This window comes from Sceloporus occidentalis, unplaced genomic scaffold, assembly GCF_023333645.1.
Source record: "Sceloporus occidentalis isolate IW3139 unplaced genomic scaffold, rSceOcc1.0.p SCAF_4, whole genome shotgun sequence".
NCBI lineage: Eukaryota > Metazoa > Chordata > Lepidosauria > Squamata > Phrynosomatidae > Sceloporus > Sceloporus occidentalis.
In genome coordinates, this window is record NW_028316984.1 from 102,719,554 (window position 1) to 102,732,861 (window position 13,308).

General features: G+C 44.0%; 1 protein-coding gene across 1 annotated transcript in view; it reads left to right on the forward strand.

The window, feature by feature from the left end:
* Window positions 1-6,211: 6,211 nt before the first annotated feature.
* LOC149314433 (ras-related protein R-Ras2) overlaps window positions 6,212-13,308 on the forward strand; it is a 60,106-nt gene continuing 53,009 nt past the window's right edge. Inside the window, exon 1 of the mRNA XM_089521107.1 lies at window positions 6,212-6,497. Within this exon, the coding sequence (XP_089377233.1) occupies window positions 6,393-6,497 (105 nt within the window). The 5' untranslated portion in view covers window positions 6,212-6,392. The remainder of the gene's footprint in view (window positions 6,498-13,308) is intronic.

Here is a 13,308-nt window from a genome sequence, read left to right on the forward strand (position 1 = left end):
ATTTTTGTCAACATTTCATTTAGGTAAAATAGAATAAAATAACCTATGTCCCAATGTCCAAGCCTAGTCCTAACCTTCACATTCTGCCATCTTTTGGCAACTTTCACCGTCTCCTTCTTCCTCATCACATTCCGTCCCGCTCAAAAGTTTCTAACCCTGAACCTTATAGTTAGTCCAAACTAGAGTAGATCCATTGAATCAATGGGATTTGGAAATGTGTGGATTGATCATACAGCAGTTGATTCAGTGGGTCTAAATTCTAGTTGGGTTTAGCCAATATGATTTAAATTAGTATCAAAGATGATAAAATCATCCATATACTGTAATTGTTGTAGGAAGAGGCAGCTAAGTGGCAGAGCACATACAGCTGGCTCTCCATATCCATGGCTTCTGTATCTACAGATTCAACCATCCATGGCATGAAAATATTTTAAAAAATATGTTAATTCCAAAAAACAAACCTTGACTTTACAATTTTATATAAGGGTTTATTATGTCATTGCATCTAAGGGGTCTTGAGCATTCATGGATTTTGGTATCCATGGGTGGTCATGGAACCAAACCACAGCAGAATCCAAAGGCCCATTGTACTGTGCATGCAAAAAGGTTGCAGGTTCCATCCCTTGCAGGTTCCAACCTTCATTTGAACTAATTAAATTCCCCTTTTTTCAACATTGATTGTGGGTGCCCTCTCAGGACCCTTGTATTTTAGGTAACTCAATGATTAGATTTCCCATAAGGGATAATTAATTCATTGTAATGCTGCCAATATTAGCATGTGAGAACCTGAATTTATGTGTATGCCAAAATAGGAGTGCCACAACTTTTAATAGTGTGCTGTTTTGCTTTTTCCTGTATGCCCTACTTTTTAAATTGGATTTGTTTTAATTGGTTTTAATTCTATGGGTAATTTAATTGCATTTTAATAGTAAAGTTTTACTATTAGTTAGTTTTTATGTATTACTTTGTGGGTGCCCCCCATATTTGATAAAACTTTATAAGCTGCATTGAATTCTAGCAGTGGGGGAAAGGTAGGATATATATGAAAATCATCATCATCATCATCATCATCATCATCATCATCATCATCATCATCTTTAATGCTTAATGAAGTGACAAAGTTAATACTAAGGTGTGGCTTCAAATATCACTCTCCTGCATTTTGCATTTCTACTACAGCAAACAAACAAACAAACAAACAAAAAACCCACCTCAAAGTTTGCACAGTCTTGCCTAACCCATACAGTTTCTTTTGAAATAACTGAACTATTAATAAGAGTGAAGATGATGGAATCATGAGAATAAAATGGTGGTGGTGGGTGATGGACTATTTTAAATTAATTGGAAGAAAAGTGAAATATGAATGAAATAAGCTCACTGAATTGATGTGGATGAAGTCTGGATTAGGTTTTTCAAGTGTTCCAATTTCTTTTTTCTTCTACTTTTCCACATTGTCTTCACTGTTGTTGTTGTGTGCCTTTAAGTCATTTCTGACTTATGGTGACCCTGAGGGTTGTCTTGCTAAATTTCTTCACAGGGGTTTGCTATTGCCATCTTCTGATGTTGAGAGAGCATGACTTGCCCAAGGTTACCCAGTGGGTTTCATGGCTCATTGCGTATTCAAACTCTGGCCTCCAGAGTCAAAGTCCAAACTTTAGCTTACTTCAATACTGCAAATCAAGTTGAAAGTGCAAAAGTAGTTCACACTCATCTCAGTAGGGGGGGAAAGAGAGGAGTGGATGGAATGATGTTTTTCCCTGAAGACTCAGGCAAAAGTAAACTACTACAAACTCTCGTAGCTTGTGTGTTCTTCCTCCTTAATAACTTTTACCATCTTTTGCTTGGTCACATGTGTGTTTTCCTCTGTGAAATATTGGAGGTTATGGAGGTGTCTTTAGGCTGTTGCACAAGATTGTTTGTGATGTACCGTTGGATCAAATCCACAGGTGCTTAAAGACAAGTATGCTTAGTGCAAGGTCGACTTTCTCTGGCTTGCCTTGCTGTTCAGGTGTTCAATGTGTTCGGCACTGGACATCTGCAGGGAATGGAAAGAAGGAGGCTTCTCTCCTCTCCTTCACAAGCAGTGTGTGTGAGCTGATGGCACTGGCCACATAGCCAAGAGTGTGCTGCTGGAGCACCATGTGGACTCAACCCAGGATGCTGAAATGAGAAAGGGGCTACTTTCTAATCCCTGGCAACAGCAGCCTTTTGCATTTTCAATGAAGAGGATCCATGGAGAGGGTTATGAATGATTATGGGTTCTGCTTGCTGGAGCATTGCAATACTGATGTTTGCTTTTAACTAGTCCCCCCCCCCACAAGTTTTAATTAGTACTAGAGGCAGGGATGTGCCCTATTCCATAGCTATCATATAGCTACTGGTGTCTATTTTTTAATTTCAGGTTTTTTTAGCTTAAAAGTATAGGGGGGAGACAAACAAGGCTGTAGGGCCTTAATTCCCAACTTTTATTCCTTCAATGGTTCTCAAACTCTGGACCTCCAGATGCTCCGCACTTCAGCTTCCAGAATGCTTAAGTGTTGGCCAACAAAAAATTGGAGCTGAAGTCCAATCACTTGGAGGACCAAAGTTTGGGGATCACTGTTTTAGATGCTTTGGACATCAGCTCCCAAAGCTTCAGCCAGCATGATGAACAGTATGGGATTCTGGGAGGTGATGTTTGAAGTGTCTAGAGGACAAAAAGACTGCAAGGAGGGCAAATACAACAAAATCCAAAAGCTACAGAAGGGAAATACCTTTTGAATGTCTTGTATTTTGCTGTATGGCCAACCCACCTACCTCTGAATTTGAAGAGACTGCTGTGGGGACTCTCAAATTGGGGAGGCAGAGCAAGGAAGCTTGCCATGCCTGCACCTTGCCAGAGGAGGGAGCTGCTGTGCTTCAACATCACCTCCACCAAGGCCTCCAGAGCAGTTTTCCAGCTCAGCAAGGGGTCAGAAAGGGCCAACACGATTCTTCCAACAGCAGCCTGTGGTCCAAGTGGGAATGGAAGGAGGGTTTCATCTCACAATGAGATCCCTGAATCATGTGTTGATGGCGGAGCCTACCTGGTCCAATATACTTGCTCACTTCAACTTGGTTCTTTCAGAAACTGGTTTATCTAGCAGAGGTTGCTATCTCCACGTCCTTACTTCCTTACCAGCTTGCCTCCAGAATCCAGATCCCATCTCCAGTCACAATGAAGGCCAAATAGGGACACAATAACCTCAGTTCTAGGACTCTGTCCCAGTTATAGGTCTCATATACAGTATGTTGTCTGCCTAAGCTTTCACTCCAACTGAGAGATGATCTCTGGGCACTTCCCTGAGCTACTCAAAAACACAAGATCTGTAGTTATGGAGGGGGGGGGGGGAGAGGAGATTCGCAAGGGAACATGAAGATCCAGCCACACCAACAATTTGGACTCCACTCTCATAATAGTGGTGAACTGACTATTGGTCTCACCAGGCTGGATTTTCCCTGTCTGCATATTTATTTATTCCAGACAAGGCAGAACTACAATATACGGGCACACCTCACTTAACAAAGCCTTTGATGATGAAACTCAATTTTATAAATTCTTTTTACACCTGCCCAGGTGTCCTCCTTGCCCCCAGATCCTGCCATGTAAACAAGCCTTTATTTCATTTCATTTCATTTCATTTCATTCTTATGCCGCTTTTCTCCCCAAAAGGTGGCTCACAAGGTGAAAACACTCTAAAAAAACCAATTAAAATAACCTGATTAAAACAGTTGTAGCAAGGTAGAGGTGAATAGAGAGAGAGTTGGGGGTGGAGAGAGCGATCAGGTGGAGGAATTAAAGGAAAGAAGCCCAGGGGCGGAGCCAGAGAAAAGGGAGGTGGAACAACGGGATGGTATAAAAAGGGAGGAGCAGCCGTGCGCGGGGAGAGTAGGCAGACGCGGAAGAGGTGGGTGCGGAGAAGCGGCCGAGTTAGGGACAGCTAAGGTATTCCATAGCCCTCAGCGGGTTGGGAGACCCGTGTCCCTGTAGACCAAACCAAGCCCTAGACCTCCTGGACCTCATGAGTCTCTGAAGTTAAGAGACCCTAGAGAGGAAGGTGAATTCCCTTATCCGGAAGATGAAGGCTGGGGAAAGGCTGATACGAAGGGTTTGGTGAGTGAATGGTGGGACAGTAAAGGCAGGCGCTGGGAGCAAGGGCCCGAACCTCAGGACTGGGAGAAGGCGGACCGGGAGTGCCTGGAGAAGCATTCGGGCAGAAGAGCCCCGGACTCTAAAGCGATCTCACAGGTCTCTGAGACCTAAATTCCCTGAACGGGGAAAATTGGACAAAGTTTCTTGAGTTGTTTGGGACTGAGTTGTTGTCTGTTGGACTCTGTTTGGTTAACTGTTGCCAATAAAGGCACCATTGTTGCAGCACATACTGATTGAGACAAGTTTGTTACGCACGTGTTGGAGGGTAGGAGAGAACTACAACTCCCATCATGCAACCAGCCGCGCCGGCTCCGCCCACAACAGTATAACTTAATTAAAACAGGTAGAATCCAAGATATGGGTGTGTTAGTCTGCAGATCTCTCTTTTGTTGTTAACTGCCTTCGTATGGATCTCGGTCCATGGTGACTCTGCTGAGACATCGCCAAGAAAGACCCCCCCCCATCCTCCACTGCTCTGCCCAACTCCTGCTAAATCACTCTTGATCTGTATTAATAGAGATCCATCCATCCATTTAATGAGTCCATCCATCTAGCATGCGGCCTTCCTCAATTCATACTTCCATCCACCTTTCCCAGCATTATGTTTTTTCCCCAGTGATTCATGCCTTCCCATGATGTGCCCAAAATATGACAGCCTAAGTTTTGTTATCTTGGCTTCCAGGGAGATTTCTGGCTTGATCTGCTCTCGGACCCATTTGTTTGTCTTTTTGTCTGTCCATGGTATCCTCAACCCTCTTCTCAAATGAACTGATCTTCTTCTTATCTTCTTTCTTAAATGTCCAGCTCTCCATACATGGTAATAGGGAATACGATGGCTTGTATGATTCTAACTTTTGTGCTCAGTTGTATATCTTTCCATTTTAGGATCTCTTCTAGTTCTTTCCTAGCTGCCCTCCCCAGTCTTAATCTTAATTTCCTGACTACAGTCCCTGTTCCTATCGATGTTTGATCCTAGGTGTGAAAATTCTTTTACTGTTTCTATTTCCTCCTTGCCTAGTTTATGCAAGTTCTCCATGGTCATTATTTCTGTTTTCTTTATCTTCAACAGGAAGCCTGCCTTTGCACTTTCTTCCTTGATCTCTCTACATTCTAATTAAAACAGTATGTAAAGAGAGATCTTGTAGCCTCTTTGAAGACTTAACTGAAAGAAAGCAAGAAGTTGGCAGCATAAGCTTTCGTACACTTCCTCAGATGCATTTAGTGGAGTGGAAAGAATGGATTTGTAAATGTGAATTGACATCCTCATATACCAATGGCATAGGTCTGTGCCTGGCTTCTACTCTCCTAAATGCATCTGAGGAAGTAGACTGAAATCTAGGAAAGCTTATGTTGCCAACTTCTTCCTTCCAGTGAGTCTCAAAGGTACTACAAGATCTCCCTCTACATGCTGATTCCAGAGACAAACATGGCTATATCTTTGAATGCTACCACTAGTTGAAACAAAAATCCATCCGTGATACCTTTATTGGCCAACCGAAATGTACAATATACTTGTTTCAAGCTTTTGAAGCTCCATGGGCTTCTTCCTCAGGTAAGATCTTACAAACCAAACAGGAGAAGGAAGAAACAAAACAATTGGAGATGTTAGATGCCTGCATGTTGCTTCAGTCCTTTTAGTAAAGATGTAGCCTTCCTCCTCTTCCTCTTGCAAAGGAAGGGAAGGGAAGTGTTACTGTATTGGAGTCTCATTTAGTTTTTAGTCAATAAATATTGCTTATCACTGAAGCCTTCAAATAGCTTGACACATAAATATCTCAACATAAATAATAACTTTAAAAGAAACTAAGTTTCTCTACGTTGTCAGAAATGGGCAAGGCCCTATTAATGTCTCACTTAAAAAAGGAGAAAGAAAGAAAGAAAGAAAGAAAGAAAGAAAGAAAGAAACTTTTGCTCTATGTGCAGTTAAGAGAAAAGGGGGAAAGCTTCCAAAGAGGGAAGGGAAGTGACCCCTCCCACCTCATGCATATTCATCCTCATTTGCATGCCTGGCCCCTCCCCCGACGGCCATTTGTAGGGCAGCCCAAAAGGCTCGGCCAGTCGCTCGCTGCCACTCTCTGCTGAGCAACAGCAGCAGCAGCAGCAGCAGCTAGTCCTTGGGGCGCCTCCCTGGGCCTGAGCAGGAGGAGGAGGAGGCAGGAGGAGCAGAGGAAGCCGGCCTGGGGCTGGGGCTGGCCGGCCTGCCTGGGGCTCGCCCTCCTCGATGGCCGCGGGCTGCAGGGACGGCCCGGGGCAGGAGAAGTACCGGCTGGTGGTGGTGGGCGGCGGAGGGGTGGGCAAGTCCGCCCTCACCATCCAGTTCATCCAGGTGAGCAGCAGCAGCAGCCGCCCCAGGAGGAGGAGGAGGAGGAGGAGGAGGAGGCAGAGGGAGTGCCCTGGCCCACTATAAGAAGCTCCCAACACTCCTATTAAGGCAGGCAAAAGAGGGCTTCTCAGTCCTGCTCAAACTGGAAGGCTTTCTGGAATTCCTCTTGGGAAGGAGAAGGAGGAGGAGGGAGGGTGGCCAAGGAGCCACATGGAAGATAAAAGGGAGGACCCTGGCCCACTATAAAAGCCCCCAACACTCTTAGGCAAATGCAGGCTTCTCAAAATGGAGGACGTGTTGGGATTCCGCTTGGGAAGGAGGTGGAGGACCCCTGGGAGGAGGAGGACCAGCCACTGCAAAATGGAGGAGGCTTGAAGGAAAAGGGAGGACTATGGCCCACTATAAAAGCTCCTAAGAAAGGCAAATGCAGGCTTCTCAGTCCTGCTCAAAATGGAGGACGTGTTGGGATTCGTCCTGAAAAGGAGGTTGAGGTGGAGGACTCCTGGGAGGAGGAACCAGGCACCGTCAAATGGAGGACGCTTGAGGGGAAAAGGGAGGACTATGGCCTGTTATAAAAGCTCCCAACACTCCCAGGAAGGCAAATGGGGGCTTCTCGGTCCTGCTCAAAATGGAGGACATTTTGGGATTTCTCTTGGAAAGGAGGCTGAGGTGGAGGATCCCTAACAGGAGGAGGAAGAGGAGGAAGGGTGGCCAGATTGGGTCCTCATCCCGCCAAGGAGGTCGTGCAAGGAGAAAAGGAGGACCATGACCCACTTATAAGAAGCTCCAAAGGCAAATGCAGGCTGCTCAAAATGGAGGACGTGTTGGGATTCCTCTTGGGAAAGAGGAGGAGGACGGGTCCGGGAAAAGGAGGACCCCTGCAGCAGGGGGGAAGGGTGGCCTCAGATGGATCCTTCTATCTGCAAAGCAGGAGGACCAGATACCGCAAAATGGAGGACGCTCGAGGGGAAAAAGGGAGGATCATGGCCCACTATAAAAGCTCCCAACACTCCTTAGAAAAGCAAATGCAGGCTTTTCAGTAGCCACTCCCTGGAAATGTAAAGCCGTGGTTCCCAGTGGTGCTCAAAATGGAGGACGTGTGGGGGAGTCCTCCTGGACAGAGATGGTGGAAATGGAGGACGTGTCCTGGGAAAGGAGCTCTTGGTGGTGTTCAAGAAGGTAGGGGACGTTTGGGGGATACCTCCTGGACAGGAGGCTGAAATGGAGGACGTGTCCAGCAAAAGGAGGACACCTGGTCATCCGAGGAAGAGGAGAAATTTCTGCTTTCCCTGCCCTCTGGGCCTCCAGCGCCTTGGGGAAAAGGCTCTCTCTCTTGCCGCCCAGGATGACCAGGTGCCCTCCTTTCCCAGGACCTATCTCCCCATTTCAGCCTTCTGTCCAGGAGGGATTCCAAAATGTCCTCCATTTTGAGCACAAAGCATGGATTTATCTTTATAGGAGTGTTTTTCGCATTTATTTGATAATGTCCTACATTTGGTCTTGACTCTCCTCCATTTTGCGGTGCCAGGTCCTCCTTTGCAGTGAGGACACATCCAGGCTGGCTAGACACCTTCTTTTCTTTCTAGGGCCTGCCCTCCATTTACACCTTCTGTCCAAGAAGAACCCCAAAACGTCCTCCCTTAGGATCAGGACTAAGAACCATGCATTTATATTAGGTGTTTTGAGCTTTGGTCAGGTCAGGTCCCCTATTTTCCTTGAATGTCCTTCATTCGGGGGGGCCAGAGGTGCTCCATTTCCAGGACACGTCCTCCATTTCAGCCTTCTGGCCAGGAGGAATGCCAGAAAGCCCTCCATTTTGAGTAGGACTAAGAAGCATGCTTCTTAGGGGGAGAGGACTCGGGGTTGCATCTGCGCTGGCAAAATAATCCGGTTTGATACCACTTTAGCTCTGGTGCCATAACAAGATACATGTCCCTGAATTCCATAGCCTTGAACCATGTTAAAGTGGTGTCAGACTGGACTGTTTTGCAAGTGCGGATGCAACCTGAGTCCTTTCCCCAACACCTTTCTGACATGTGTCTGCATTTACTTGAGAGTCGGTCTGCCCCAGCTTGGTGAGGTCCACTTTCCCAGACTCTTGGAAGGAGATCTGTGTCTGTCCTTCCAGGAATTTTCCTCACAGCAGATCTGTTCCTTTAACCGCAGCCTCAAAAAACAACATGGGTTGCGATCGAGATTGGGGTGTGCAATGAGTTCATTGGGGTTACCTTTCTTTTCCCTTTGTAAATTGTTTTTTGCTTGGAAACCCCTAACCTTCCCTTCCCAAATATCCTCCATCCAAATACAATGTGATTTCTTAAAAATCAAATCTCTCTCTTTTACATTTTGCTTTTGCTGCTGAAAATGGGTAGACAGATGATTTTGGCAGAAATTCTTTGCTTGTGTAACCTCACCTGGAGGAAGTATTTAAAGTTGTCTTACGCTCCATAAATATCACTTATTTCTGTGAGCCTTGGCATCTCCTGGAGCAAGCAGTAGACAGTTTAAAGCTTGTTTGGTTATCTCAGGCTGACCAGATGTGTCCTCACTGCAAAGGAGGACATTCCAGAAAAATGGAAGACATTCCAAAATAAATGCTGAAAACACTCATAGAGCTATATGTTCATGCTGCTTGGAGGACAGTTTGGAATTCCTCCTGTACAGAAGGTTGAAATGGAGGACTTGTCCTGGAAAAGGAGGATCTCCAGTCACCCTGGGTTATCTGGATCTCCTGTTTTTTCCATAGAGGATTGGTATCATTATGAATTTGTACATGTGGGTATAAAGCGTTCATGTGTAAAAGCTATTTATTGGATGAGATCTGAATAGTCTGGACCAAAAAGCAAAACTGGCTGAGGTTACAGAAAAAGTGATGTTCCTCTTTGTGACAGCTGTTAGGCATTTCCTTACTGATCTTTATATAACCACCTCATAGATTTGATTGTTCCACAGCCCTATTGGAAGATAAGTTGAAGTCAAATGTTTGCATTATCGCATTGTGTGTGTGTGTGTGTGTGTGTGTGTGTGTATATATATATATAGAGAGAGAGAGAGAGAGGGAGAGGGAGAGGGAGAGGGAGAGGGAGAGAGAAGCCCTATTAGAGTGTTGTTGTTGTTGTTGTGTGCCTTCAAGTCAGCCCTAAGGTGAACCTATCATGGGGTTTTCTTGGCAAGATTTGTTCAGAGGAGGTTTGCGATTGCCTTCTGAGGCCGAGAGAGTGTGACTTGCTCAAGGTCACCCACTGGGGTTTTTTTTATGGCTGAAATCAAACTCTGGTCTCCAGAGTCGTAGTTCAACTCTCAAACCACTGTACTAGCTCTCTATTAGATTACTGATCATTTAACAGACTTTGTATGCAGTATCACTCAAGTTCTTTTAATATAGCTCCTGATTTCCAAAGCATACAAACTACTTTTAAAGACAGTAAGCTTGTGCCTGATCTTCTGGGACGCAGTGGTCCTTGCTTCTGAGCAAATACACATAGAACTGAGCTTTAAATGTATCTGACAGTTGTGTCCTGGCTCTCTTCTGATGCCATTGTGGATGCCAGACTAATAAAGCTGAAAATGAGACCCAAAGTGCACTCATAAAAGTATCCATTTACATTTTAGTCCTGGTTTGGTTTAAAGGACTGTTTATGGCTATCTTGCTCCACATAATGTTGGATTTGTTTATCAGTTTGAATGTCCGCTGTCTTCTGTTGCTGTTGCATGGTAGCAAAAAATCTGAATAGCTTTCCTTCTCTGAAATGCTGGAGTTGGAATAATTGTAATCCTATTTTGTTAGGCCTTCTGGTGGATCTTTGCCAGTGGATGGAGATAATTAGTTTATTCCTGCATGGCTGAAGCCACGGTTCACAGATTACCATTCAGATTTTGTATGGCTTCCATAGATAGTACTGTCTGGATGCTGACTGTGGCTCTGTGTGCTCTTTAGTTTGAAAGGCCAGAAGAATGGCTGTGTTGGTCTTTTTTAGCAAAATCTGAGTTCTGTAAACTAACATAACATGAGGGAAGTTGTTGTGGGCTTGAGTTTGCTGAAAGCCACAGTTGGACTGCTAAATTGGCCTTTAAGCAGCCAGGACAAAACTATATGTTTGTCCTCTGAAGAGAATAGGGATCTTTAAATGGAGATGAGTATGCACTGGTGGCAAAGGATTAGCTGTGATATGATTGCAGACTCTGAAATGTAACTCAGTGCAGATGCTCTTACTTCAGTAATATTGGTACAAAGCCAACAGTAGAGTCATAGAACTGTGAACCATTTTATTTAAAGTTCTCTTCCTATTGGGAAAAAGAGAGAGAGGTGTGCAAGTGGAAGAGAGAAAGTCCTGTTTTCCATTTCATTTAACAATTGCCATGATACATACTCTTACTTTCTTGGTGTTTACTTGTTAAATTAGGTAATTCAGGCCTGGATGTCATAATCTATTGTGGAGGACCCAGCATGTTGATGGGAGCCAGGTGGTGTAGTGGTTTGAGTCTTGAATTAGGACTCTGGGAGACCCAGGTTCAAATCCCTGCTCAGCCGTGGAAACCAACTGACCTAGGGCAAGTTGCACACACACTGCCTCAGAGGACGACAATGACAAACTTCCTCTCAATAAATCATGCCAAGGAAACCCAATGATAGGTTTGCCTTAGGGTTACCTTAAATTGGAAATAACTTGAAGGTACACAGCAATAACACAATACTTAGTTTAATCTGGAGCCTGAATTTATTTCACTGCTGCAGTGTCATAAAATGCTTCATTTATAATTCATTATATAAAGTTGTACTGTTTGGCACTAACAGCATTGAAAAAACATAAAAACTTTAGTTTAGTACAGACAAAATTGTGAATATACCGTATACCTACTCAGCTAGAAGTGGTAGGCACAGTCCACTTTTTTTTTCTGGGTCTAGTTAGACCTTAGTTTACACCCAGATCTTTGAGTCCCATGCAATTTCTGCCCCATCTACTGATCTTTTTCTCTTCCAGCAAAGCAGGGTGATTTGTCCAGTTCATAGTGTCACAGTTGTTTGGTATGGGGGATGAAAAGGTAGATGGAGCAAGTCTGAAATACAGCAGGCACAGGCTGCTTCTGCTGTGACTGTCTACCAAACCAGAACAAAGGTCGGAGGAAGGAGGCAAACAGCAATTCACAAGCCACAAAGGCCTTCCTACATGCGCCTCCCTTGAAGACAACAGCCCTCACTAGTGGCAAAATCTATGTCTAAAGCCAAGGGCAGGTGGGCAAAATGACCCCCACAGGCTCCTTTTGAAGCCCTTGATCCCTCCAGGCTTGCTGGCCTGTGCTTTTTCTGGCCATAAAAATTGTGAATTGTTTCTCTTGGAAGTCACTAGGAGCATCACATCAAATAAATTAGCTATCCCCACTGCAGCACTTCATAATATAAAAAGTACATGTTTTTTCAAAGCTAGACATAGGCTTGCAGCCTATAAGGGTCTCAGGCTACATCTACACTGCAGAAATCATCCAGTTTGATACTGCTTTAACAGCCATGGTTCAATGCTATGGAATTCTGGGAACTAGTTTGTGGCCCCAGAGCCTAGAGCGACAACAAACTACAGTTCCCAGAATCCCATAGCATTGAGCCATGGCCGCTAAAGCAGTGTCAAACTGGATTATTTCAGCAATGTGGATACAGCCTAAGAGGCAAAAATTAATCCCTGGAAGTTCCTGGGCCAATCTATAGTATTCATCCAAGTGTATGTGCCTTCAGGTTGCCTGTTGTTTTATGGCAACCCCATAAATTTCATAAGATTTTCAAGTTTTCTTAGGCAAGAAATACTCAGTGGTAGCAATTTATTTATTTACTTACTTAATTTCTGTGCCACCTTTCTCCCAGAAAAGGACCAAGGCAGCTTATAAGATAAAAACATCTAAAAACAAAATCTCACAATAAAAATTTAAAACAATTAAAATCCTCTATTTAAGACAATATAAAGTTAACATTACACATACAAAGTTAAAAACGTCATTAAAACACATACCCCATATAAACCACCTTTCCCGATAACCCAATAAAAACCTTGCTTGAATAAAAATGTTTTTGCTTGCTGGTGTATTTCATGTAGCATTTCAAGTGAGTGTACTTTTTAAGGAAAATATTTCAGTAATTCCAGAAGAGAAACTGTTGTTACTGTTTTTCCCAGGTGTTCATCAACATTTCCAGTTTTTTCATTGGAAAAATGTAAAGGTTAGTCCTGTGGGGCTAGAGCAGGGGAAACAGACCCCCCTTTTCATATCGCTGGGGGTGAGGGCAAACACTTTGACAGAACAGGCTTCCCAATCCAGGAGCCTCTTCTACCCATGCAGGCAGTCTGCACAACCTCAAGTCATGACTTCTCCATTAGGCTTGGGCTGAAGGAAGGAGCCATGTTTGTTCATGGCATTTTTGTAGCATTCTTCTTTTAAGGGCTTGGGGCAGTATGTACAGTATTGACTGTTGATTAAATAACCACGCCCAGAAAAAAAAGAGCATTATTGACTTGGTGGAAGTAAAAGGTACTACTCATGGTTTGTTTGCTGCAAGCAGTGGGATTGCACTCTGCTCACTATCGTGCTCTTTTGCATTTCTTTGCTAGTCTGCCAGTTTAAATAATCCAACAGAACTGGAGACTGTGATTAGTTATTGTTCATATTGGAGCAAGCCATTCTCAGAAGGGATTTGTAGCATGTTGCTCAAAAGCCTCAATTTGCCTAGCAATATTTATTTTCTATATCCAATAACACTGGAAGTTGTTTGGCTTCTTGGGGCTAGAAATATCAGTATAAAAAGAACAATTTAAGATGTTGTGGAATAGTT